Source organism: Saccopteryx bilineata, chromosome 9 (assembly GCF_036850765.1).
Source record: "Saccopteryx bilineata isolate mSacBil1 chromosome 9, mSacBil1_pri_phased_curated, whole genome shotgun sequence".
In the NCBI taxonomy this organism is placed as follows: Eukaryota; Metazoa; Chordata; class Mammalia; order Chiroptera; family Emballonuridae; genus Saccopteryx; species Saccopteryx bilineata.
This window is the reverse complement of record NC_089498.1, coordinates 76775033-76802098: the sequence shown is the minus strand read 5'-3', so window position 1 is coordinate 76802098 and position 27066 is coordinate 76775033. Positions and strand designations below refer to the sequence as shown.

At 40.0% G+C, this 27066-nt stretch overlaps 1 protein-coding gene and 1 non-coding gene across 3 annotated transcripts in view; one reads left to right on the top strand and one right to left on the bottom strand.

Moving 5' to 3' along the window:
* The window catches only part of ADK (adenosine kinase), a 721185-nt gene that overhangs the window by 657198 nt on the left and 36921 nt on the right, over positions 1-27066 (bottom strand). For both annotated transcript variants that reach the window (XM_066242490.1, XM_066242491.1), the window contains exon 2: positions 23917-23991. In XM_066242490.1, coding sequence (XP_066098587.1) covers positions 23917-23991 — 75 coding nt within the window. The remainder of the gene's footprint in view (positions 1-23916; positions 23992-27066) is intronic.
* TRNAS-AGA (transfer RNA serine (anticodon AGA)) lies at positions 17838-17913 on the top strand. The gene has a single exon. It is a non-coding gene; the product is annotated as a tRNA-Ser (tRNA).

Sequence of the window (27066 nt, the reverse complement as noted above, 5' to 3'; positions counted from 1 at the left end):
AATACTTCCATAACATATTGCATGGAAAATATAATTCCTGCATAAAAATACATTACACAAGGATAAAATGTGGTGGAAAAAAGAGTAAGAAAAATACAGAATTAAATTGAAAAAAAGAATATAAAATTTTTAAATGTTAAAAAAGAGCCTGACCAGGTGGTGATGCAGTCGATAGACTGTCAGCTTGTGATGCTGAGGACCCAGGTTAGAAACCCCAAGGTCATGAGCTTGAGTGCAGACTCATCTAGCTTGAGCATGGACTCAGCAGTTTGAGCTCTGGTTGCTGGCTTGAGTGTGGGATCATAGGCATGACCCCATGGTGGCTGGCTTGAGCCCAAAGGTCACTGGCATGAAGTACAAGGTCACCGGTTTGAGCCCAAGATCTCTGGCTTGAGCAAAGGATTACTGGCTTGGCTGGAGCACCCCAGTCAAGGCACATATAAGAAAGTAATCAGTGAACAACTAAGGGGCTACAACTATGAGTTGATGCTTCTCATCTCTTTACCTTCCTGTATGTCTGTCCTTGTCAGTCCCTCTGTCCCTCTTTCTCGCAGTCAAACTCTCAAAATAAATAAATAAATGCTACTTTAAAAAAAAAAAAAAAGAGCTTGTTCAAGGAGAATGATCAAGATTGCAGCAGTTAGGTGGAAGCTACACTCCCTCCCAGGACCAAACTGGAATTACAACTAAATTAAAGATCAACCATCCTGAATAATCAATTGAAGATTAGCTGAAAAGGAGTCTTATAGCCAAGGATTCACAGAAGAAGCCACCTCAAAACTGGAAAAAAGGGCAGAGACATGGCAAAGGCTGACTCTAGTGCTATAGGAGGTGGCCAAAATTTGGGAGAAATATCTTAACTGCAGGGCAAGGGTAGGAGGTCTTCCTAAGCACGGGGTCCCAACCCCAATCTGGGCTTCCCACCCCAGAGAATCAGAGCCTAGAAGAGGCACCCATATAATATTTGGCTATAAAAAGCAGTGGGGTTTCTGTTTGCCAATAAGAGACAGCTAGAGACATAGGTCCCCCTCTTAAAGGGCCAACACACAAAACTTAGTTGTCAGTGACTCACCTTGGGCTCTGGAGGAGGGAGGGCAGAACTGACTAGAGTCATGAGAGGAGAGTCTAAGGTTTGTGGCTCTGGAGAGAAAAAGGGAGACAGCCACCCTCCAGGATCTCAATGCTGAGTCATTTTCCAATACAGCAGAAGCCATTTTTCTTGGGTAGAGAATTCCACTCCATGTGGCAACAACTTAAACTATATAGGTAGGTACATTGCTTATCGAGGTAGCACCCGCACGTGGTATTTTGTGGGAGAGCCACACTCAAGGGGCCAAAGGTTGGCAAACTGCAGCTCACAAGCCACATGCGGCTCTTTGGCCCCTTGAGTATTTAGCAAAGGCCAGTTTAGGAGTACCCTAATTAAGCTAAAAACAATGTACCTACCTATATAGTTTAAGTTTAAAAAATTTGGCTCTCAAAAGAAATTTTAATTGTTGTACTGCTGATACTTGACTCTGTTGACTAATGAGTTTGCCGACCACTGGTCTAGGCGAAAGCAATTTCCCGCCATCTGGACACCCTGTACCACTACCCTGCAGAACTTAAGCCCTGCTGAGGAGTCAGCTGCTTTGGCCAGGGTATAGTGTTCTGGACAGACTCAGAAAGTATCAGTGATTCAGCCGTCTGGTTTTGGGGCAGGAACCATTCCACCAAACTTCCTGTGAACCTGACTGGTGCTTCCCCCAACAGGAGGTGGACAGAATCATCCTCCCAGTTTCCAGCTCACTCAACCTCCAGATTCCAGAAGCCCCACCTACCCAACTCCTAGTGGTTCCAACCTGAAGTCAGGGCAGAATCCAGGTCAACCCAGTGTAGCACTCAGTTGGGGGGCCATACCCACCACTTCCTGAACTCTGACTGGAACCTTCCCTTCATGAGATATCCACTAGCCCCATCCTCCCAGTGCCGCCAGAGGCTTCTTCAGTAACTAAGTGTAACAGGCAGCTGGCAGGTAGAGGCAGCTGAAGGCAGGTCTAGAGGTGCTTTGGGTATTTGCTGACCTGCTCCCAGGACCAGTGCTGATAAAAGTCAGCCTTGGTGCCCAGCTTGGTCATTCCTGCACACACCCAAGCCTGGCAGAGGCAGCCACAAACTACAAATCACTTACAATTCCAAAGACATTGCCAACAAACTCATTAGTCAACAGAGCCAAATATCAACGGTACAACGATTGAAATTTCTTTTGAGAGCCAAATTTTTAAAACTTAAACTATATAGGTAGGTACATTGTTATTAACCTAATTAAGGTACTCCTAAACTGGCCAAAGAGTCTTACTCAAGAGGCCAAGGAGCCGCATATGGCTTGCAAGCCGTGGTTTGCCGACCACTGTACTAGGTCAGTAGTAGTATAATAAAGTTTGGGCCTTTTATAAGAGACTGAAACATTATTTATGCAAATGTGTTTTTCCCTGGAGATTCATATAACATAGATTCATCCCTGAAGGTCCTTAAAGAGATTATGAAGTTCAGAAACAGCCCATTTGTAAGTGAAATGCCCTACCCAGTGTCACACAGGTAGTTAATGCCAAGCTAGAACTTGCTACACAGCAGGGTGAAAATAAGTTACTCCATCAATACTTACAATTACGATTGCCTTCATAAAATTAAACAAAATTCCTAGAAATCTACAAACATTACCACATAGTCCAAAGAATCCTAATAGTGGCCTGCAAATTTTTATAGAGTTAGCAGAATCAATCAAGTAGACAGTGAGCAAAAGGGTAAGATTTCAAATGATTTGAGAGAGAGAGAGAGAGAGAGAAGGGCAGTAAGAGTGGGAGAGAGAGAGACAGAGAGAAGAAGGAAGAGAGAATAAGAAGGGAGAGAGAGAGGGGACGGGAAAGAGAGAGAGAAACATCTATTTGCTGGTTCACTTATTTATGCATTCATTGACTGACTCTTGTATGTGCCCTAACTGGGGATTGAAGCTGCAACCTTGGTATATCTGGATGATGCTGTAAGCAACTGACACGTTTTGTTTTTACTGTCTGAAATTAGAATTTATTATCTCACATTACCTTCAGAAATAAGGAAACTTAGGCTCGAGGCAATTACATTTTTAACAATAATATAAGAAAGGCATTAAGACTTATTGCATACCCTTTCAAATTATATGCAAATGGAATCATGTAGTATAAATTCTTAATTTTAGTATGGCTAATTCATCATGGATTCTTTGAATTTATTCAGATGACATTTGTTAATAAAAGTATACAAATTTCAGATGTACAATTCTACAACACATCATCTATATATTGCATTGTGTTTACCACCCCAAGTCAAGTCTCATTCTATCACCATCCATCCTCCCTCAACCATTCTCAACCTCCCCCAACTCCCCTGCCAAATGACATGTTTAATTGGCTCTTGAATTAAAAAATAAAGGTTAGGTCTCAGGCCAGGAAGCTCAGCTGGTGGAGTGTCATCCTGATATGACAAGGTTACAGTTTCAATCCCAGTCAGGGCACAGTCTAGTCGGAACAACAGATCAATGTTCCTCTGTTTCTTTCTCTCTCTTTCTCTCTCTCTCTCTCTCTCCCTCCCTTTCACAAATAACTAAACAAATAAATAAATGTTAAAACATACTAGAGAGAAAAAAGAAAGGCCCGAAGTGTTAATCATCATAAAAATGTTTCTTACTAAAGCTGGAATTTAAGAGGCTTATAAAGAAACAAATCAAGAGTAAATCACAGGGTTAGAATGAAAATGATAGCAAAATTACAAGGATTATAAAAATAATATTTTAAATTCTCATTAGAAAGCTACATGAGGTTTAAAACTCTAGAAGAAAGCTGAAGGAAAAAGAACTAAACTAGATTTAAACCTAAAGAAATAGAATTATACTCTTTGTACTCTTAAATTCTTCTTGCCTTATACTTTTATTTATTTTTAAGTTGATAATTACTATAAATGACTACTCACATATTTTCATTAAAGACATTTTTAAAATTTTGATAAGTGTGATATGTCACTGCTTGACTCTTGGGATAATCAAGAGAATTGGTTTACTTTATATGATGCTTCCCATTTCTTTTTTTTTTTCTTTTCCAAGTGCGGGGGGGGGGGGGGGGGGGGGGAGAAGCAGGCTTCCGCATGTGCACCAACCAGGATCCACCCGGTAAACCCTATCTGAGGCAATGCTCTACCCATCTAGGGCCCTTCCAAACTAAGCTATTTTTAGCAGCTGAGGTGGAGGTTCCACAAAGCCATCCTCAGCACCCAGCCAATGCAGTCGAACAAACTGAGCCATGGCTGTGAAAGGGAAAGAGAGAGAGAGAGAGAGAGAGAGAAGAGGGAGGCGGAGAGGTGGAGAAGCAGATGGCCTCTTCCCCAGTGTGCCCTAACCAGAAATCAAACCTGGGATTTCCACACATTGGGCCGACGCTCTACCACTGAGCCAACCATTTATTTCTAAATACATTTACACTGGTACCTTGAGATACGAGCATACAAACATAAAATTTTTTAAGATACGAACTGCAACTCTGTCCGTTTTATTTGGAGATCCAAGCGAAATTCCAAGATATGAGTTGTGATTCAGGAAGCTGCCACTAGTTGGCGCATTGGCGCACGAGTCCAGTATCAGCAGCACAACACCAGCATCTCATTTTTTCTCACGTTACCCACAGAATCAAGTCGAATCTCGTGCGCTATACTCGTTCTTGCATCATTTTTGCATGTTTTGTGGGGTTTCTTTTTTATAGAGATGAAGAGAGAGTCAGAGAGAGGGATAGACAGGGACAGACAGACAGAAACGGGGAGAGATGAGAAGCATCAATCATCAATTTTTCCTTACGACACCTTAGTTGTTCATTGATTGCTTTCTCATATGTGCCTTGACCATGGGCCTTCAGCAGACCAAGTAACCTCTTACTCAAGCCAGCGACTTTGGGTCCAAGCTGGTGAGCCTTGCTCAAATCAGCGTTCAAGCTGGCGACCTCAGGGTCTCAAACCTGGGTCCTCCACATCCCAGTCCAACGCTCTATCCACTGCGCCACCACCTGGTCAGGCATTTTCTGCATTTTTTACTAACATTTTTTGTGTGCTATCATGGGGCCAAAGAAAGTGAGTGTAAAGGACAATGCTGAGAAGAAGAAAAGAATGATGTTGATAGAAGCTGCGAGTGCTGACGTTAAGGCAGCTGAGGAGTACATCACATGTTTTGCTGCGCTTATCACAAAGGAAGGCTACATCCCCCAACAAGTGTTCAACTGTGATGAAACAGGATTGTTTTAGAAAAAAATGCCCCGGAAAACTTTCATCACCGCAGAGGAGAAGAAGCTGACAGGTCATAAATCCATGAAGGATCATCTGACCCTAGCATTGTGTGCAAATGCTAGCGGTAACTGTAAAGTAAAGCCACTGCTAGTGTATCATTCCAGAAATACTCGACCTTTATGACTCACAAGATTTTTTTTTTTTTTTTAATTTTTCTGAAGTTGGAAACAGGGAGGCAGTCAGACAGACTCCCGCATGCACCCGACTGGGATCCACCCAGTATGTCCACCAGGGGACGATGCTCTGCCCATCTGGGGCGCTGCTCTGTTGCAACCAGAGCCATTCTAGCGCCTAAGGGAGAAGCCAACTTTGCTCCAATGGAGCCTTGGCTGCGGGAGGGGAAGAGAGAGACAGAGAGGAAGGAGAAGAGGAGGGGTGGAGAAGCAGATGAGCGCTTCTCCTGTGTGCCCTGACCGGGAATCAAATCCGAGACTCCTGCATGCCAGGCCAACGCTCTACCACTGAGCCAACTGGCCAGGGCCAAAAACTTTTTAGTTTGATGGAGTCTCATTTGTTTATTTTTCCTTTTGTTTCCCTTGCCTGAACAGATATGTCTGAAACAATATTGCTAACCAAGATATCAGAAATTACACTAGTTAGTGTAACATAGTTATGTTTTCTCAATTTTTCTAGTTCAGTCTTATATTTAAGTCTTTAATAATTTTTAGTTTATTCTTGTAAATGGTTGTAAATGGTGTGAGAAGGTGATGTGGTTTCTTTTTTACACGTACCTGCCAATTTCCCAACACCATTTATTGACTGTCTTTACCACAATTTGTTCTTGTTGCCTACTTCTTTCAATAAACCCAATCATTTTGAGTTTCATCCAATCAATACTCCATTTCAATTTTTATTTGACTAGTATTCCACTCTATGGATAAGTAATCTGTGTAATCTTGCTTTTAACTATTTAACTTTCAGGTTTTAGCTATTAAAAACAAAGTTACCAAGAGCATTTCTGAACAAGACTTCTTATGGGCATATGCTTTCGCTTATCTTGGGTAAATATCTAAGAATGAAATGGTTGGATCAAATAGTAGATGTATGTTTAACTTTTTAAGAAACTGTCAAACTCGGTGCAGCATTTTATATTCCCATGAACAGGAAGGTCCAGTTCCTGGGCAATATATGGTACACTCTGCTTTAAAATTTTAACAATTCTAACAAATGTGTAATAGTATTTCTTTGTGGCTTTAATTTTACATTTCCCTAATGACTAAAGAGGTTGAGCATCTTTTCAGGTACATATTTGCCATCCTCATATCTGGTGAATATCCAAATCATTTACCCATTTTTCATTGGGTTGTTTCTTTACTGATTGAGTTTTGAAAGTTTTTTATATATTATGGCGACTAGCCCTTTATCAGACATATGCTTTGCAAAGATTTTCTCCTAGTCTGTGGTTTGTCTTTAATTCTCATAACAGTCTTTCCAAAAGCAATTTTCCATTTTCAAGTCCAGTTCATCAGTGTTTTTATACATGCTTATGGTGTTATATATAAGAAACAATGGCTTAAAGCACAGTCACAAAAATTTTGCAGGTTATCATCCAGAAGTTTTGTAGTTTCAGGCTTCACATTTAGTTCTTTCAGTTAATTTGTATATGGTGCAAAATACTGATGCAAATTCTTTTATAATTTTTTTTTTTTTTTTTTTTTGCGCACGGTTACCCAATTGTCTAACCCCATTTATTAAAAAGACAATCCTCGGAGATGACATCAGAGTAATGGCGGAGTAGGAAGCGATACCGATAAATCTCCCCCAAAACTCAACAAGATCTTCAACCAGAAACAGAAAAACCTATACTTGGAGCCTCCAGATGCTTTGCAATACACCCGAAGGTATGGTCGAGTGAAAAATTGGCTAAATATATAACCAAATGCTGAAGGAAATAGGGAGTAAGAAATGCTCCGCCTTCCTCACTAACCTAAACAGGGCGGCTTTCTCTGGTAACTGTGAATATAGAAACTGAGGCGGGCAAAGGGGGTGAATACATCCAGGCCGCGCACAAAAGGCCGAACCAGGCTGTGGCACGAAGATCCTAGCGGAGGAAAAACTGTTCCTGTGGCAAGCCGGGCAATACAAGCTAACACTCGCGCCAAACCCAAACAAAGAAAGACAAGCGGGGCAGTCATTTTACCCGTTCTCCTGGTTGGTGCGCAGTTAGTGGGCGAGAGATCTCTTCCTAAGCCCCAGAAGTGGGTGTCCGTGTTGCCCCACAGAGAGGCAGGGTCAGAGGCCTTTCTGTGGGCCGAAAGCAGAATCTCTGGGCAGCCCCAGCGCCCTGGGAAAGCCGCGCACGGGAGGGAGCGAGAACTAATTCCAACGGTGGAAATTTTCCGTGCTGGTGAGGGTTTCACTCAGGGAAACGCGGCCGGCCTCATATCCTGGTGTGCGCGCGCAGATAAGGAGTGAGCGATTCCTCCGAGTGCCTCGGCAGGGCGCGCCCATGTTATCGCACAGAGGGGCAGAGTCAGGGGCCTTTTGTGGGCAAAAGCGGAATCTTGGGCCGCCCCAGCGCCTTGCAAAAGCCGCGCACGGGGACGGAGCGAGAGCGAATTCCAGCACTGCAAATTTCCATGCAGTTGGGGGTTTCACTCAGAGCGTGAGACTACTGGCCGGATATCCTGGTCTGCGCGCGCAGATAGTGAATGAGAGTTTCCTCCAAGCACCCCGGAAGTGGGTGCCCGCCTGTGTTACCGGACAGAGTGGCAGAGCCAGAGGTCTTTGAGTGGGCGGAAAGCCCGCCTGATTATGCTAGCAGCTCTGACTGACTGAGCCTTACCCAGAGCCCTGTGCTGAGTGGAAATAGAGTGGGGAGTTGCCAGCTCTTTGAACCTCTTACTATCCAGGCAGAGGCAGCAACAACCCCATAGCTGGATTATCAGGCTACTAATTGAGGAAGGAAAGACTAGGAGAAAGGCTCCAGGAACACGGACTCTCTCACTGTCGGAGCCTATGAAAGCTAATGAGCCTTGACTCCCAACGAGACTAAAGCACAATACATGACATTGCCATAGAGACTTATCAACTGCAAACCTCTACCTGAGCGTGCCAAAGGGGCAGAACCTGGGGTACAGAGTCACCGACCAGGAAGAGGGAGAGAAAAGAAAAAACAAGAAGATAACCTCTCAAAATCAAGAATAATCTGCAGACTTTATAACCTATCCCATTTTATTATATTTGTTCGTTTGTTTCTCTTATCTTCATTCTTGATACTTTTTTTCCTCCTCCAATTTGGCCGATTAACTCTCTGCCGGTCTTACTCTCTCCTCTCCTTGAACTACACTACCCATAAGTGTTACATCTCCCATTATCTTTTTTCTCCTCTTCCTTTCTCTCTATGAGGGTTGCACTCCAAAACCCTTAACTCTCTCTCTCTCCTTTCTTTTTTCTTCTTTTACTGGTTCCCTCTTTTTTTCTCTCTCTCTCTTTCTTTTCTCCCTCTATATTAGTTTCTTCCTTTCTCCTTTACATCTCCTCTCATTCAAACCTCAATAACAAACAAATTATCTTATCTGGGACTCAAACTTATGTTTGTGGCATTTTGGAGGTTTTTTACTTCACCTTTTTAACTCACTAGCAGTGCTCCCATCCCTGGCTCTCCATTTTATCTAGTTCTTGTTCCACTAAATACAATAGTATTTTTTTAATTTGTCCCCCCATTTTTCTGTTCTCTTATTCCTCTCATCATAACTCTTAGACAACACCAACACCTAAAAGCAAATCATTTTATTCTTGACCCAAATTTTTTCCTTATTTGCTTTTTGTGGGTCCATACCACCACCCCCTTTTTTTTTTCCTTTTTTTTTCTTTTTTTTTTTTTTTGCCCCTTTATTACTTTTCTCCAATTCAGGACCTCCATCACAGGCATTGTTTGTTATAATTCATAGTTCACCACAAGATTTTCTCAAGAAAAAGGGGAGAGGAGAGGAAAAAAGGAGGGGGGGAATAATTTCCTTTTTTAAAAAATTATTATTTTATTTTTCTTTATTTCATTATTAATTTTTTTTAAAAAAAAACAACTCTTTTTGATTTTTGATTTTTTTAAACTTTTTATTCTTTATTAAATCTCATTAATACTATCAACAAAACCACCCTCAGATGCCATTAAGGAAGAGAAAATCAAATATCATGGATACAAAAGAAAGAGAGGTAACACAGCTAGATGAGGAAAAATCTATGGAGAAAAAATTTAATATATTGGAAACCTTGGAGCTAAATGACAGAGAATTCAAGATAGAAATCCTAAAAATCATCCGAGATATACAAGAAAACACAGAAAGGCAATTTAGGGAGCTCAGAAAACAACTCAATGAACACAAAGAATATATGTCCAAAGAAATTGAAACTATAAAAACAAATCAAACAGAGATGAAAAACTCAATTCACAAGCTGAAAAACGAAGTAACAAGCTTAGCTAATAGAACAGGTCAGATAGAAGAGAGGATTAGTGAAATAGAAGACAAGCAACTTGAGGCACAACAGAGAGAAGAAGAAAGAGACTCAAAAATTAAAAAAAATGAGATAGCCCTACAAGAATTATCTGACTCCATCAAAAAGAATAACATAAGAATAATAGGTATATCAGAGGGAGAAGAGAGAGAAAATGGAATGGAGAACATACTCAAACAAATAATAGATGAGAACTTCCCAAGCCTGTGGAAAGAACTAAAGCCTAAAATTCAAGAAGCAAACAGAACACCGAGTTTTCTTAACCCCAACAAACCTACTCCAAGGCATATCATAATGAAATTGACACAAACCAACAGCAAAGAAAAAATTCTCAAGGCAGCCAGGGAAAAGAAGAATACAACATATAAAGGAAGGCCCATTAGATTATCATCAGATTTCTCAGCAGAAACTCTACAAGCTAGAAGAGAGTGGACCCCAATATTTGAAGTCCTGAAAGAGAGAAACTTTCAGCCACGAATACTATACCCATCAAAGCTATCCTTCAAATATGAAGGAGAAATAAAAACATTCACAGATACAGAAAAGATGAGGGAATTTATCATCAGAAAACCCCCACTCCAGGAATTACTAAAGGGGGTTCTCCAATCAGATACAAAGAACAAAAAAAAAACAGAGCCACAAGTAAAAGCTCCAAGAAGAACACAATAAAACCAAATTTAAACTGTGACAACAACAAAAAGAAAGAGGGGGAGAAGATGGAGATTAACAGTAGCAAAGGACGATGGAGTGCAAAAGTACTCACAAAATAGTTTGCTACAATGAACAGGGTAGGGACCCTTTTCATTACTCAAAGGTAACCACCATTGAAAAAACCACCACAGAAGCACATGAGATAAAAAAGATAGCAACAGAGGAAAGATGTATGGAATACAACCAAATAAAAACAAAAGATAGAAAAACGAAAGAGAAGGATCAAACAAGACACAAAACTAACAGAAAGCAAGATATAAAATGGCAATAGGGAACTCACAAGTATCAATAATTACACTAAATGTAAACGGATTAAACTCACCAATAAAAAGGCACAGAGTAGCAGAATGGATTAAAAAAGAAAATCCAACTATATGCTGCATACAGGAAACTCATCTAAGTAACAAGGATAAAAACAAATTCAAAGTGAAAGGCTGGAAAACAATACTCCAAGCAAATAACATCCAAAAAAAAGCAGGTGTAGCAATACTCATATCGGATAATGCTGACTACAAGACAGGAAAAGTACTCAGAGATAAAAATGGCCATTTCATAATGGCTAAGGGGACACTGAATCAAGAAGACATAACAATTCTTAATATATATGCACCAAACCAAGGAGCACCAAAATATATAAGACAGCTACTTATTGACCTTAAAACAAAAACTGACAAAAATACAATCACACTTGGAGACCTCAATACACCGCTGACGGCTCTAGATCAGTCATCCAAACAGAGAATCAACAAAGACATAGTGGCCTTAAACAAAACACTAGAGCACCTGGATATGATAGACATCTACAGGACATTTCATCCCAAAGTGACTGAGTATACATTTTTCTCCAGTGTACATGGATCATTCTCAAGAATTGACCATATGTTGGGCCACAAAAACAACATTAGCAAATTCAGATAAATCGAAGTTGTACCAAGCATATTTTCTGATCACAAAGCCTTGAAACTAGAATTCAACTGCAAAAAAGAGGAAAAAATCCCACAAAAATGTGGAAACTAAACAACATACTTTTAAAAAATGAATGGGTCAAAGAAGAAATAAGTGCAGAGATCAAAAGATATATACAGACAAATAAAAATGACAATACGACATATCAGAATCTATGGGATGCAGCAAAAGCAGTGATAAGAGGGAAGTTCATATCTCTTCAGGCCTATATGAACAAACAAGAGAGAGCCCAAGTGAACCACTTAACTTCACACCTTAAGGAACTAGAAAAAGAAGAACAAAGACAACCCAAAACCAGCCGAAAAAAGGAGATAATAAAAATCAGAGCAGAAATAAATGAATTAGAGAACAGAAAAACTATAGAAAAAATTAATAGAACAAGGAGCTGGTTCTTTGAAAAGATCAACAAAATTGACAAACCCTTGGCAAGACTTACCAAGGAAAAAAGAGAAAGAACTCATATAAACAAAATCCAAAATGAAAGAGGAGAAATCACCACGGACACTGTAGATATACAAAGAATTATTGTAGAATACTATGAAAAACTTTATGCCACTAAATTCAACAACCTAGAAGAAATGGATAAATTCCTAGAACAATACAGCCTTCCTAGACTGAGTCAAGAAGAAGCAGAAAGCCTAAACAGACCTATCAGTAGAGAAGAAATAGAAAAAACCATTAAAAACCTCCCCAAAAATAAAAGTCCAGGCCCTGACGGCTATACCAGCGAATTTTATCAAACATTCAAAGAAGACTTGGTTCCTATTCTACTCAAAGTCTTCCAAAAAATTGAAGAAGAAGCAATACTTCCAAACACATTTTATGAGGCCAACATAACCCTCATACCAAAACCAGGCAAGGATGGCACAAAAAAAGAAAACTACAGACCAATATCTCTAATGAATACAGATGCTAAAATACTAAACAAAATACTAGCAAATCGAATACAACAACATATTAAAAAAATAATACATCATGATCAAGTGGGATTCATCCCAGAATCTCAAGGATGGTTCATCATACGTAAAACGGTTAACATAATACACCATATCAACAAAACAAAGAACAAAAACCACATGATCTTATCAATAGATGCAGAAAAGGCTTTCGATAAAATACAACACAATTTTATGTTTAAGACTCTCAACAAAATGGGTATAGAAGGAAAATATCTCAACATGATAAAGGCCATATATGATAAACCATCAGCTAACATCATATTAAATGGCACTAAACTGAAGGCTTTCCCCCTTAAATCAGGAACAAGACAGGGTTGTCCACTCTCTCCACTCTTATTTAATGTGGTACTAGAGGTTCTCGCCACAGCAATCAGACAAGACAAAGAAATAAAAGGCATCCATGTCGGAAAAGAAGAAGTAAAGGTATCACTTTTTGCAGATGATATGATCCTATACATCGAAAACCCCAAAGAATCCACAAAAAGACTACTAGAAACAATAAGCCAATACAGTAAGGTCGCAGGATACAAAATTAATATTCAGAAGTCAATAGCCTTTCTATATGCCAACAATGAAACAACTGAGAAGGAACTCAAAAGAATAATCCCCTTCACGATTGCAACAAAAAAAATAAAATACTTAGGAATAAACATAACAAAGAATGTAAAGGACTTATATAATGAAAACTATAAACCATTGTTAAGGGAAATTGAAAAAGATATAATGAGATGGAAGAATATACCTTGTTCTTGGCTAGGAAGAATAAATATAATCAAGATGGCTATATTACCCAAAGCAATATACAAATTCAATGCAATTCCCATCAAACTTCCAATGACGTTTTTTAAAGAAATAGAGCAAAAAATCATCAGATTTATATGGAACTATAAAAAACCCCGAATAGCCAAAGCAATCCTAAAGAAAAAGAATGAAGCTGGGGGCATAACAATACCTGACTTCAAACTCTATTATAGGGCCACGACAATCAAAACAGCATGGTATTGGCAGAAAAATAGACACTCAGACCAATGAAACAGAATAGAAAGTCCAGAAATAAAACCACATATATATAGTCAAATAATTTTTGATAAAGGGGCCAACAACACACAATGGAGAAAAGAAAGCCTCTTCAATAAATGGTGCTGGGAAAACTGGAAAGCCACATGCAAAAGAATGAAACTGGACTACAGTTTGTCCCCCTGTACTAAAATTAACTCAAAATGGATCAAAGATCTAAACATAAGACCTGAAACAAGTAAGTACATAGAAGAAGACATAGGTACTCAACTCATGGACCTGGGTTTTAAAGAGCATTTTATGAATTTGACTCCAATGGCAAGAGAAGTGAAGGCAAAAATTAATGAATGGGACTACATCAGGCTAAGAAGTTTTTGCTCAGCAAGAGAAACTGATAACAAAATAAACAGAAAGCCAACTAAATGGGAAATGATATTTTCAAACAACAGCTCAGATAAGGGCCTAATATCCAAAATATACAAAGAACTCATAAAACTCAACAACAAACAAACAATCCCATAAAAAAATGGGAAGAGGATATGAACAGACACTTCTCCCAGGAAGAAATACAAATGGCCAACAGATATATGAAAAGATGCTCATCTTCTTTAGCTATTAGAGAAATGCAAATCAAAACAGCAATGAGATACCACCTCACACCTGTTCGATTAGCTATTATTAGCAAGACAGGTAATAGCAAATGTTGGAGAGGCTGTGGAGAAAAAGGAACCCTCATACACTGTTGGTGGGAATGTAAAGTAGTACAACCATTATGGAAGAAAGTATGGTGGTTCCTCAAAAAACTGAAAATAGAACTACCTTATGACCCAGCAATCCCTCTACTGTGTATATACCCCAAAAACTCAGAAACATTGATACGTAAAGACACATGCAGCCCCATGTTTATTGCAGCATTGTTCACAGTGGCCAGGACATGGAAACAACCAAAAAGCCCGTCAATAGATGACTGGATAAAGAAGATGTGGCACATATACACTATGGAATACTACTCAGCCATAAGAAATGATAACATTGGAACATTTCCAGCAAAATGGTGGGATCTAGATAACATGATACAAAGCGAAATAAGTAAATCAGAAAAAACCAGGAACTGCATTATTCCATACGTAGGTGGGACATAAAAGTGAAACTAAGAGACATTGATAAGAGTGTGGTGGTTACGGGGGGGAGGGGGGAATGGGAGAGGGAAAGGGGGAGGGGGAGGGGCACAAAGAAAACAAGATAGAAGGTGACAGAGGACAATCTGACTTTGGGTGACGGGTATGCATCATAATTGAATGACAAGATACCCTGGTCTTGTTATCTTTGAATATATGTATCCTGATTTATTGATGTCACCCCATTAAAAAAATAAAATTATTTAAAAAAAAAAAAAAGACAATCCTCTTTCTACACCAAATTGCCTTGCACTGTTTTTTTGTTTGTTTGTTTGTATTTTTCTGAAGCTGGAAACGGGGAGGCAGTCAGACAGACTCCCGCATGCGCCCGACCGGGATCCACCTGGCACGCCCACCAGGGGACAATGCTCTGCCCATCCGGGGCGTTGCTCTGTCGCGACCAGAGCCACTCTAGCGCCTGGAGCAGAGGCTAAGGAGCCATCCCCAGCACCCGGGTCATCTTTTGCTCCAATGGAGCCTCGGCTGCGGGAGGGGAAGAGAGAGACAGAGAGGAAGGAGAGGGGAAGGGGTGGAGAAGCAGATGGGCGCCTCTCTTGTGTGCCCTGGCCAGGAATCGAACCTGAGACTTATGCATGCCAGGCCAGCGCTCTACCACTGAGCCAACCAGCCAGGGCCACCTTGCACCTTTATTAAAAATCAGTTATCCATTTATGTATGAGTCTATTACTGGACTTTCTATTCTATGTCAACAATATCTTTATGCCAATATCACTGTTTTGACTATTGAAGTTTCATAATAATTCTTGAAAATCGGGTAGTAGCCTTTTTGAACATTCCACTAGCTATTCCATATAGCTAATCATGTCTTTTCGAAATAAAAGTTTATATCTTCCATTGCAAGCTGGATGTCTCTTATTTTTTCTTGACTGACTACACTGACTAGAATCTCCAACCCCACGGTATATATTTTGAAGTGGTAAGAGCCAACATCTTTGAATTGTTTTTGATCTTAGAGGAAAGCATTCAGTCTTCTGTCATGAAGAATTATGGTATCAGTAGGCTTTTCCCTACTCTAACTTTTATGGTTAAGGAAGTTCCCTTTTATTCTTAGGTTGCTATAAAATTTTTTTATCAGGAATACACACTGAGTTTTGGAAAATAGCTTTTCTATGTCTATCAAGAAGATTATGTGATTTTTCTTTTTTCAGATGGTTAGTTTGTTAACATATTGAACTAATCTAATTATATTCCAAATGCTAAACCTATTCTACATTCCTAGTATATATTTAATTCGATAATAAGTGGTATATACAGATGGTCCCCAACTTACAATGGTTCAACTTATGATCTTTCAACTTTATGACATTGAGAAAGCAACAACATCCAATAGAAACTGTACTTCAAATTTTGAATTTTGATATTTCACCAGGCCAATAATATACAGTATGATACTCTCTCATGATGCTGGATAGTGGCAGGAGGCAGCAGCTCTGAGTCAACTTTGTGATCACAAGAGTAAACAATCAATAATCTTCAGTGTTGCCAGTGCTTTTTTGGATATTTTGTTTTGTGTTTGGCAAAGAAAGATGGCGACGGAGTAGGCAGACATTCCAAAGGACACTTCCCAGGACCAAAGTGGATTAAAACTTAATTTAAGAAGAATCATCTTGAAAAAAACAATTTTGGACTAAACTAAGAGGAGTCTATAACCAAGGATCACAGAAGAAGCCACACTGATCTGGAAGGAAGGGCAGAGACGCGGAAAGGGCTGCCCGGCTCCCAGGAGCAAGCAGCGGCCCCGAGGGACTCTCACAGCAGGGTGGGTCGCACTGAGAGGTGTGGGACCTCAGCCCCAGGACCGGAGCCCCATCCTAGAGCCCTAGAAGAGGCGAACAGATAGCATTTACCTGTGAAAAGAGCCGGGTTTCTGTCTGCAAGAGACACAGCTCTCAGACGCAGACTCCGTCCGACTTCTGCAGGGTCGCGCAGAAAACCTCATTCACAGCCACTTACCCACGGCTCTGGCGGGGGAGTGCTGAGAAGACTGGAGTTACTGAAGGACAGTATAAAGTTGGAGGCCCAAGAAGAGACACTGTGAGGGACGGCCACCAGAACCCCTGTGCCAAACCATTCTCCAGTAATGCAGTCGCCATATTTCTTGGGTGGAGCAACCCCTTCTGAGTGGCATTAACCTGGGGAAAAACAGCTGCTCTGCCCTTGGGAGTCTTTCCTACCCTAGACATGGCGAGGAGTAATTTTGAGAGGCCAGGAAGCAGGGGGCGTGTCAGTAACTCAGTTTTCAGGTGTTGAGGCCGGAGCTCCCCCCCCCCCCCACTCTCCCAAGTCTGTGACTGGTGCTTCCACCACACAAGAGACTTGGTTGAAACTGTGGGCTGGCAGACCACACCTCTGGGTTTCAGAAGCCACACCCACCAGACTCCTGGGGCCTCCTCACCCTACAGAGGACAGTAAAAAAAGTCTAGAAAGACTGACACCTGGTCCAAGGGGCGGAGCCACCCCCATCACCCTTCCTAATCGCTGAATTGCCATAAGCTCTACCAGAGGTCCCCAAACTTTTTACACAGGGGGCCAGTTCACTGTCCCTCAAACTGTTGGAGGACCGGACTATAAAAAAAAAAACCATGCCTTGGCCGGTTGGCTCAGCAGTAGGGCGTTGGCCTAGCGTGCAGAGGACTCGGGTTCGATTCCCGGCCAGGGCACATAGGAGAAGCGCCCATTTGCTTCTCCACCCCTCCACCGCGCTTTCCTCTCTGTCTCTCTCTTCCCCTCCCACAGCCAAGGCTCCATTGGAGCAAAGATGGCCCGGGCGCTGGGGATGGCTCTGTGGCCTCTGCCTCAGGCGCTAGAGTGGCTCTGGTCGCAACATGGCGACGCCCAGGATGGGCAGAGCATCGCCCCCTGGTGGGCAGAGTGTCGCCCCTGGTGGGCGTGCCGGGTGGATCCTGGTGGGGCGCATGCAGGAGTCTGTCTGACTGTCTCTCCCTGTTTCCAGCTTCAGAAAAATGAAAAAAAAAACAAAAACCCATGAACAAATCCCTATGCACACTGCACATATCTTATTTTAAAGTAAAACAACAAAACGGGAACAAATACAATATTTAAAATAAAGAACAAGTAAATTTAAATCAATAAACTGACCAGTATTTCAATGGGAACTATGGGCCTGCTTTTAGCTAACGAGATGGTCAATGTGCTCCTCTCACTGACCACCAATGAAAGAGGTGCCCCTGCCCTGGCCGGTTGGCTCAGCGGTAGAGCGTCGGCCTAGAGTGCGGAGGACCCGGGTTCGATTCCAGGCCAGGGCACACAGGAGAAGCGCCCATTTGCTTCTCCACCCCTCCGCCGCGCTTTCCTCTCTGTCTCTCTCTTCCCCTCCCGCAGCCGAGGCTCCATTGGAGCAAAGATGGCCCGGGCGCTGGGGATGGCTCTGTGGCCTCTGCCTCAGGCGCTAGAGTGGCTCTGGTCGCAATATGGCGACGCCCAGGATGGGCAGAGCATCGCCCCCTGGTGGGCAGAGCATCGCCCCATGGTGGGCGTGCCGGGTGGATCCCGGTCGGGCGCATGCGGGAGTCTGTCTGACTGTCTCTCCCCGTTTCCAGCTTCAGAAAAATGAAAAAAAAAAAAAAAAAAAAAAAAAGAAAGAGGTGCCCCTTCCGGAAGTGCGGCGGGGACCGGATAAATGGCCTCAGGGGGCCACATGAGGCCTGCGGGCCGTAGTTTGGGGACCCCTGCAACAGAGGATATAACCATTGTAAATATCTATGCGCCTAATATACGAGCAACTAAATATATAAAGCAAATTTTGATGGACATAAAGGACGAGATCAACAACAATGCTATAATAGGATATTTTTAATACCCCACTAACATCAGTAAATAGATCCTCCAGACAGAAAATTAACAAAGAAACAGCGGCCTTAAATGACACACTAGATCAACTGGATTTAATTGATATCTTCAGAAACTTTCACCCAAAAGCAGTAGAGTATACATTCTTTTGAAGTGCTCATGGTACACTCTCTAGGATAGACAACATGTTAGGACACAAAATAAGTATCAATAAATTTTAAAAAATTGAAATCATATCAAGCATCTTCTCTGATCACAATGGCATAAAACTAGAAATCAACTACAATGAAAAACTGAAAAACATTCAAACACTTGGAGGCTAAAAAGCATGTTATTAAATAATGAACGGGTTAACAACGAGATCAAGAAATAAGAAATTCCCTTAAAACAAATGAAAATGAACATACAACAATTCAAAATTTATGGGGCACAGCAAAAGCAGTCCTGAGAGGGAAGTTCATAGCATTACAGGCATACCTTAAGAAGCAAGAAGAAGCTCAAATAAACAACTTAACCCTGCATGTAAAAGAACTAGAAAAAGAACAACAAATAAAGCCCAGAGGAAGTAGAAGGAAGTAAATAATAAAGATCAGAGTGGAAATAAATAACATAGAGGCTAAAAAAAACAATAAAGATCAATTTTGAAAAGGTAAACAAGATTGATGAACCTTTAACCAGAGTCACCAAGAAAAAAAGAGAGAGGACTCAACTAAATAAAATTAGAAATGAAAGTGGAGAAGTAACAACTGACACCGGAGAAATACAAAAAAAAAAAAACTGTAAGAAAATTCTATGAAGATCTGTATGCCAAAAAATTGGACAACCTAGGAAAAATAGATAAATTCCTAGAAACATAAAATCTTCCAAAAATTAATCTGGAAGAATCAGAAAACCTAAACAGACAGATTATAACAAATGAAATTGAAACAGTTTTCAAAAACCTCCCAGCAAACAAAAGTCCTGGACTAGATGACTTCACAGGTGAATTTTACCAAATATTCAAAAAAGAACTAACTCCTATCCTTTTCAAGCTATTTCATAAAATTCAAGAGGAGGGAAGACTTCCAAGCTCCTTTTATGAGGCAAGCATAATCCTCATTCCAAAATGAGGTAAAGACACTACAAAGAAAGAAAGCTATAGGCCAATATCCCTGATGAACTTAGATGCTAATATTCTCTACAAAATATTAGAAAACTGGATCCAGCAATATATGAAAAAAATCATACATCATGATCAAGTGGGATTTATTCTGGGGAGGCAAGGCTGGTACAATATTCACAAATCAATAAATGTGATTCATCACATAAACAAAAGGAAGGAGAAAAATCACATGATAATATCAATAGATACAAAAAAAGCATTTGATAAAATCCAGCACCCATTTATGATCAAAACTTCTGGCAAAGTGGGAATACAGGGAACATACCTCAACATGATAAAGGCCATCTATGACAAACCCACAGCCAACATCATAATCAATGGGCAAAAATTAAAAGCAATCCCCCTAAGATCAGAAACAAAGCAGGGGTGGCCCATTTCATCACTCTTATTCAACATAGTTCTGGAAGTCCTACCCACAGCAATCAGACAAGAAGAGGAAGAATTAAAAGGCATCCAAATTGGAAAAGAAGAAGTAAAACTATTATTATTTGCTGATGACATGATACTGTACATAAAAAACCCTTAAGTCTCAGTCAAAAAACTACAAGACCTTATAAATGAATTCGGTAAGGTGGAAGGAAATAAATTTAATATTCAGAAATCAGTGGCATATTTATACACTAACAATAAGCTATATGAAAGAGAAATTGAAGAAACAATCCCCTTCACTACTGCAACAAAAAAAATAAAGTACCTTGGGGTAACTTTAATCAAGGAGGTAAAGGACTTGTACTTGGTAAATTATAAAACATTGATCAAAGAAATCAAGGAAGATACAAACAAATGGAAGCATTTAAAGTGTTCATGAATAGGAAGAATAAACATCATTAAAATGTCTATATTACCCAAAGCAATCTATAAATTCAAGGCAATTTTTTTAATGCAATTCTTATTTAAATACAAATGGCATACTTCAAAGATATAGAACAAATATTCCAAAAATTTATATGGAACTAAAAAGAACACGAATAGCCTCAGCAATCTTGAAAATGAAGAATAAAGTGGGAGGTATAACATTTCCTGATATCAAGTTATACTACAAGGTCATTGTACTCAAAACAACTTAGTACTAGCATAAGAACAGGAATACAGATCAATGCAACAAAACAGAGAACCCAGAAATAAACCCACACCTTTATGGTCAATTGATATTTGACAAAAAAGGTAAGAGCGTAACAATGGAGTAATGACAGTCTCTTTAATAAATGGTGTTGGGAAAACTGGACAGCTATCTGCAAAAAAAATGAAACTAGATCACCAACTTACACAATTCACAAAAATAAACTCAAAAAGGAATAAAAGACTTAAATGTAAGTCGCAAAACCATAAACATCTTAGAAAAAAACATAGGCCGTAAACTCTCCAATATCTTTTGTAGCAATATTTTTGCCGATTTATCTCCATGGACAAGTGAAATAAAGGACAAAAGAAACAAATGGGACTATAATCAAACTAAAAAGCTTTTGCACAGCAAAAGACACCATGACCAAAACAAAAAGACAAACTACACAATGGGAGAACATATTCGCCAAACATCTGATAAGGGGTTAATAACCAAAATTTATAAAGAACTTCTAAAACTCAACAGCAAGAAGGTAAAAAATCCAATTAAAAAATGGGCAAAAGAACTGAATGACACTTCTCCAAAAAGGACATATAAATGGACAATAGGCATGTGAAAAAATGTTCGATGTCACTAATCATCAGACAAATGCAAATTAAAACCACAATGAGATTCTACCTCACACCAGTCAGAATGGCGCTCATCAAGAAAACAACACAGAATAAGTGCAGAAGAGGATGTGGAGAAAAGGGAACCCTCCTACACTCCTGGTGGGAATGCAGACTGGTGCAGCCAATGTGGAAAAAAGTATGGAAATTCCTCAAAAAATTAAAAATGGAACTGCCTTTGACCCAGCTATCCCACTTTTAGGAATATATCCTAAGAATACCAAATCACTAATTCAAAAGAAGATATGCACCCCCATGTTTATGGCAGCATTGTTTACAATAGCCAAGATCTGGAAACAGTCCAAGCGTCCATCAGTGGACGAATGGATTAAAAAGCTGTGGTACATATATACAATGGAATACTACACGGCAGTGAAAAAGAAGGAAATCTTACCTTTTGCAACAGCATTGATGGACCTGGAAATTATTATGCTAAGTGAAATAAGCTAGGCAGAGAAAGAAAAATATAATATGAATCTCACATATATGTGGAATCTAATGAACAAAGTGAACTGAGGAACAGAATAGAGGCAGAGGTGGGCTCACAGGGAGCAGAGGAGACAGCGTTCAGAGGGAAGAGGTATGAGGGGATGGGATCAGATAAGGTAAAGGGATTAGTGAAACTATATATATATATATATATATATATATATATATATATATATAACAGAGATATAGACAACAGGACAGCAAATCCTAGAGGAAAGGGGGAGGGAGTTAGGGAGAGGGGGGCAAAGGGGGTGTAAAAAAGGACAGAGGGGTGGGGAGAGAGTTATATTCAGTGGTACACTTGAATCCATGTAAACAATAAATTAAGAAGTAATAAAAAAATTTTTTAAATGAAAAAGCAAAAAATAAAACAAAATACTTTCATGTTTTCACATCCCTTCTGTTGAGGAAAAAAAAGGGGGGAAGGAAATTATTCTTGAGATAAAAATAATATGTGTTCTAAGCATCTACCTCAGGGATCCCCAAACTGCGGCCCCCTGAGGCCATTTATCCGCCCCCGCCACACTTCCAGAAGGGGCACCTCTTTAACTGGTGGTCAGTGAGAGGAGCATAGTTACCATTGAAATACTGGTCAGTTTGTTGACTTAAATTTGTTCTTTATTTTAAATATTGTATTTGTTCCCGTTTTGTTTTTTTACTTTAAAATATGTGCAGTGTGCATAAGGATTTGTTCATAGTTTTTTTTATAGTCCGGCCCTCCAATGGTCTGAGGTTACACTGAACTGGCCCCCAGTGTAAAAAGTTTGGGGACGCCTGACCTGTGGTGGCGCAGTGGATAAAGCGTCGACCTGGAATGCTGAGGTCACCGGTTCGAAACCCTGGGCTTGCCTGGTCAAGGCACATATGGGAGTTGATGCTTCCTGCTCCTCCCCCCTTCTCTCTCTCCTCTTTCTCTCTTCCCCTCTCTCTCTCCTTTCTAAAATGAATAAAAAAATAAAATAAAATAAAATAAAATAAAATAAAATAAAATAAAAAAAAGTTTGGGGACCCCTGATCTATATTAAGGTAGGTTAGATTAGGCTATAATGTTCATTAGGTATATTAAATACATTTTCAACTTAGAATATTTTCAATTTACTATGTGTTTATCAGGACATAACCCATCATAAGTTGAGGAGCATCTGTACAGTGACAGTAGTGTTAATGTGGGATAACTGATTTTTTTTTTTAATTTTTATCTACAAATGATTTGAGAGAGACAGAAAAGTTGACTTGTTCTACTTATTCATGCATTCATTGTTTGATTCTTGTGTATGCCCTGACCAGGAATATAACCCATAATCTTGGCGTACTGAGACAACACTCTCCTCAGCTGTGGTACCTAGCCAGGGCATTCTCTTGTTTCTTGAGACACACTTGTAAGGCTATAAATTTTCCTCTTTGGACTGCTTTCGTTGTGTTCCATAGATTTTGGATTACTATTGTGTTCTCATTTTCATTTTTTTAAGGTATCTTTTGATTTCTTCCTTGATCTCACTGTTAACCCATTCATTGTTTAGTAAGATGCTATTTAGCCCTCATGTCTTTGTGTGCTTTCAGTTATTTCCTTGTGATTGATTTCTAGTTTCATACCCATATGTTCAGAGAAAATGCATGATATAATTTCAATCTTCTTAAATTTACTGAGACTTGTTTTGTGCCCTAACATGTAGACTATGCTAGAAAATGTTTCACGTGCACTTGAAAAGAATGTATATTCTGCAGCTTTGGGGTGATATGTTCCACTGATGGTAATTTTTAAATTTGGAAAATTTTTTAATTTGAAAAATTGGGAATTAAATTATTTGATAAATCATATATACTTCTTCCTTGCAAATAATACAAAATTTAATTGTAAGTTAAAACAGTAGTAGAAATGAACAAATGTACCAAGATTTCCCAGGGAAAATTATGATCAATTACACAATAAATTATGATAATGCACTTGTAATTAACAGGTTTAATTTTCTGAGTTTTCCTCCAACTGAAGGTGTTACATGGTAAATTCAACTCTAGAGTTTCCATCAGTTTCTCTTTAGATATTTTATGCAGTACAGATGAAGAGATTAATACTTACTTATCAAGGAAATCTTTATCCACTACAGCAGTGATGTCAAGAAGAGGATTTCCCATTCCAAAAAGAATATTTTCACTAAAAAAAAAAACCCCACAAAGTACAAGTTAGAAATACTTCTGAAAAAAGCTGATGTACAAAATGCACATAAACATAAATATCTTTACCTCATCTTGAAAATAAATCTGCCTGACCAGGCAGTGGTACAGTGGATAGAGCGTCGGACTGGGACACAGAGGACCCAGGTTCAAAACCCCAAGGTCACTGGCTTGAGCGCGGACTCATCTGGATTGAGCACAGCTCACCAGCTTGAATCCAAGGTTGCTGGCTTGAGCTAGGGGTCACTCGGTCTACTGTAGCCCCCCGGTCAAGGCACATATGAGAAAGCAATCAATGAACAACTAAGATGCCACAACAAAGAATTGATGCTTCTCCTCTCTCTCCCTTTCTGGCTGTCTGTCCCTATCTGTCCCTCTCTCTGTCTCTGTCACACACAAAAAAAGAAAGAAAATAAACCTAATATACTAGCTTATCAAACCTTTGATTTGCCTATTACATGTAGAATAACAGCTTATAGGTAGCACAATACCATTTAGAAAGAATTATGACTTTTAAACTGGATGAAACAGAACAAGAAGCCAGATCATGTGATTTCATTTTCCTTAATACTCAACAGCTAATGACTAAATAGAATTAATTTCAATGTCTGTTCATGATCTCTTACAACCAAGTTTTATACTGAATAAACTTAAAATTAACTCTAACTAGTAAGATACACAACTACTGAAAGTTATGAGAGAACATGGAGCAAGTTTTGGAGGAGTAAAGGACATGAAGGCTCATGTCTCCCCCTTACCCCCATACCTTCCTGTGATATTACGGTTTACAATAAGAAATATATATATATCATTAGGTGATAGGTGACTACTGCTCATACTTTTGAGGAAAGCTTTTTAAATGTGATTGAGAGCTCAATGTCTAAAGAACGAAGAAGAATTTATACACTGAGTCATGTCCTACATTCCAAGAAATATGCAGCATGGTCCCTGATGCGAGATGCTGTCAAGCTGCAATGGTCCAAAGTCTAAGTAATAACCTATTGCAGCAATAGTGGCCGTATAAGAGGTTTGGACAATGGAATTTAAAGTAGCACATGAGAGGTGTCTTCATAGAATCAGTTAAGTAAAAACGATACAATTATTTTTAAAAGCATATAACTTTAAACAACTGATGTCATGTTTTCCTCTCCAGCATTGTACATAACTAAGAAACTACTATAGGACTTCATCGTAATATGACAAATGAACTCTGTTAAAAACACTAAATCTTTAAAATGGTCAGTTTCATGCCTGACCTGTGGTGGCACAGTGCATAAAGCATCGACTGGGAATACAGGTTACCAGTTTGAAATCCTGGGCTTGCCCAGTGAAGGCACATACAAGAAGCAACTATGAGTTGATGCTTCTTAGTTCTCCCACCCACTGCCTGCCTTTCTTTCTCTCTCTCTCACTTTCTCGCTCTCTCTCCCTCTTTCTCAAAAATCAATGAATAAAATATTCTTTTTTAAATGGCCTAGTTCCAGCCCTGGCCGGTTGGCTCAATGGTGGAGCATCAGCCTGCCGTGCAGGAGTCCCAGATTCAATTCCCGGCCAGCGCACACAGGAGAAGCACCCATTTGCTTCTCCACCCCTCCCCTTCTCCTTCCCCTCTGTCTCTCTTCCCCTCCTGCAGCCAAGGCTCCATTGGAGCAAAGTTGGCCCAGGCGCTGAGGAAGGCTCTATGGCCTCTGCCTCAGGCGCTAGAATGGCTCTGATTGCAACAGAGCGACGCCCCAAATGGGCTGAGCATCGCCCCCTGGTGGGCGTGCCGGGTGGATCCCAGTCGGGCGCATGCGAGAGTCTGTCTGACTGCCTCCCCATTTCCAACTTCAGAAAAATACAAAAAAAAAAAAAAATGGCTAGTTTTGCCTGACCAGGCGGTGGCGTAGTGGATAGAGCGTCAGACTGGGATGCAGAGGATACAGGTTCAAGACCCTGAGGTCACCAGCTTGAGCACGGGATCATCAGGTTTGAGCACAGCTCACCAGCTTGGGCCCAAGGTCGCTGGCTTGAAAAGGGGGTTACTCAGTCTGCTGAAGGCCCGCAGTCAAGGCACATATGAGAAAGCAATCAATGAACAACTAAGGTGTCGCAACGAAAAACTAACGATTGATGCTTCTCATCTCTCTCCATTCCTGTCTATCTGTCCCTATCTATCCCTCTCTCTGACTCTCTGTCTCTGTAAAAAAAATAAAAATAATAATAATAAATAAAAAAATAATAGATGGCTAGTTTCTTAAGTGCAAACACATATAAACCAGTGTCCATGCCAGTAAATACCAAGATATGTATTACCCTTCTTAATGGACAAAGAGGCTATACAAATATTGATCGACTTAACAAACTATGCAACTTACGACCATTCATCTTTACGACCACAATAGCTAGCCATGACTGTTCCGCATCTGGCAGCACAAGCATTGTCCAGCTGGGCGTATGACAGTGCGGACCAGCTTCCAAGAGCTACCATCTCCGCGTGCACCATTTCAACTGTTATCCCAGACTCAGTATAGCAATTTGTGTTTTGTGTCTTGGATATTTTTCATCAAGCCCCTCCCAAGATGTCTACCAAGAGGAAATTGGCTTTGCAAATATTAAACCAGTTGTACTAGTAATGCAGTGTAAACCTTACGAATGTAAAAATAAGAAACAAAATGGTGTAGAGATGATACAAATGGCATAAAATAAACAAAGAAAATTATGATATATAACAACAAAAGAAAATTATAATAAAATATGACTTAAAGATTTTTATAACATCATTTCACAGTACTGTACATATAGCCTACTCAACTTACGACCAAATCGTGTTACAACCAGTCTGTCGGAACCAATTGTGGTTGTAAGTCGAGCACTAGCTGTATAAGTAAGCATTTACAGTAGTACCTTGAGATACGAACAGACCAACATACGAATTTTTAAGATACAAGCTGTGACTCAGTCCATATTTTTGTTCGAGATCCGAGCAAAATTCCGAGATATGAGTCAGGATTCGGGAAGCTGCTGCTAGTTGGTGCGCTGGCGCACGGGTCCAGTATCAGCAGTTTGATATACA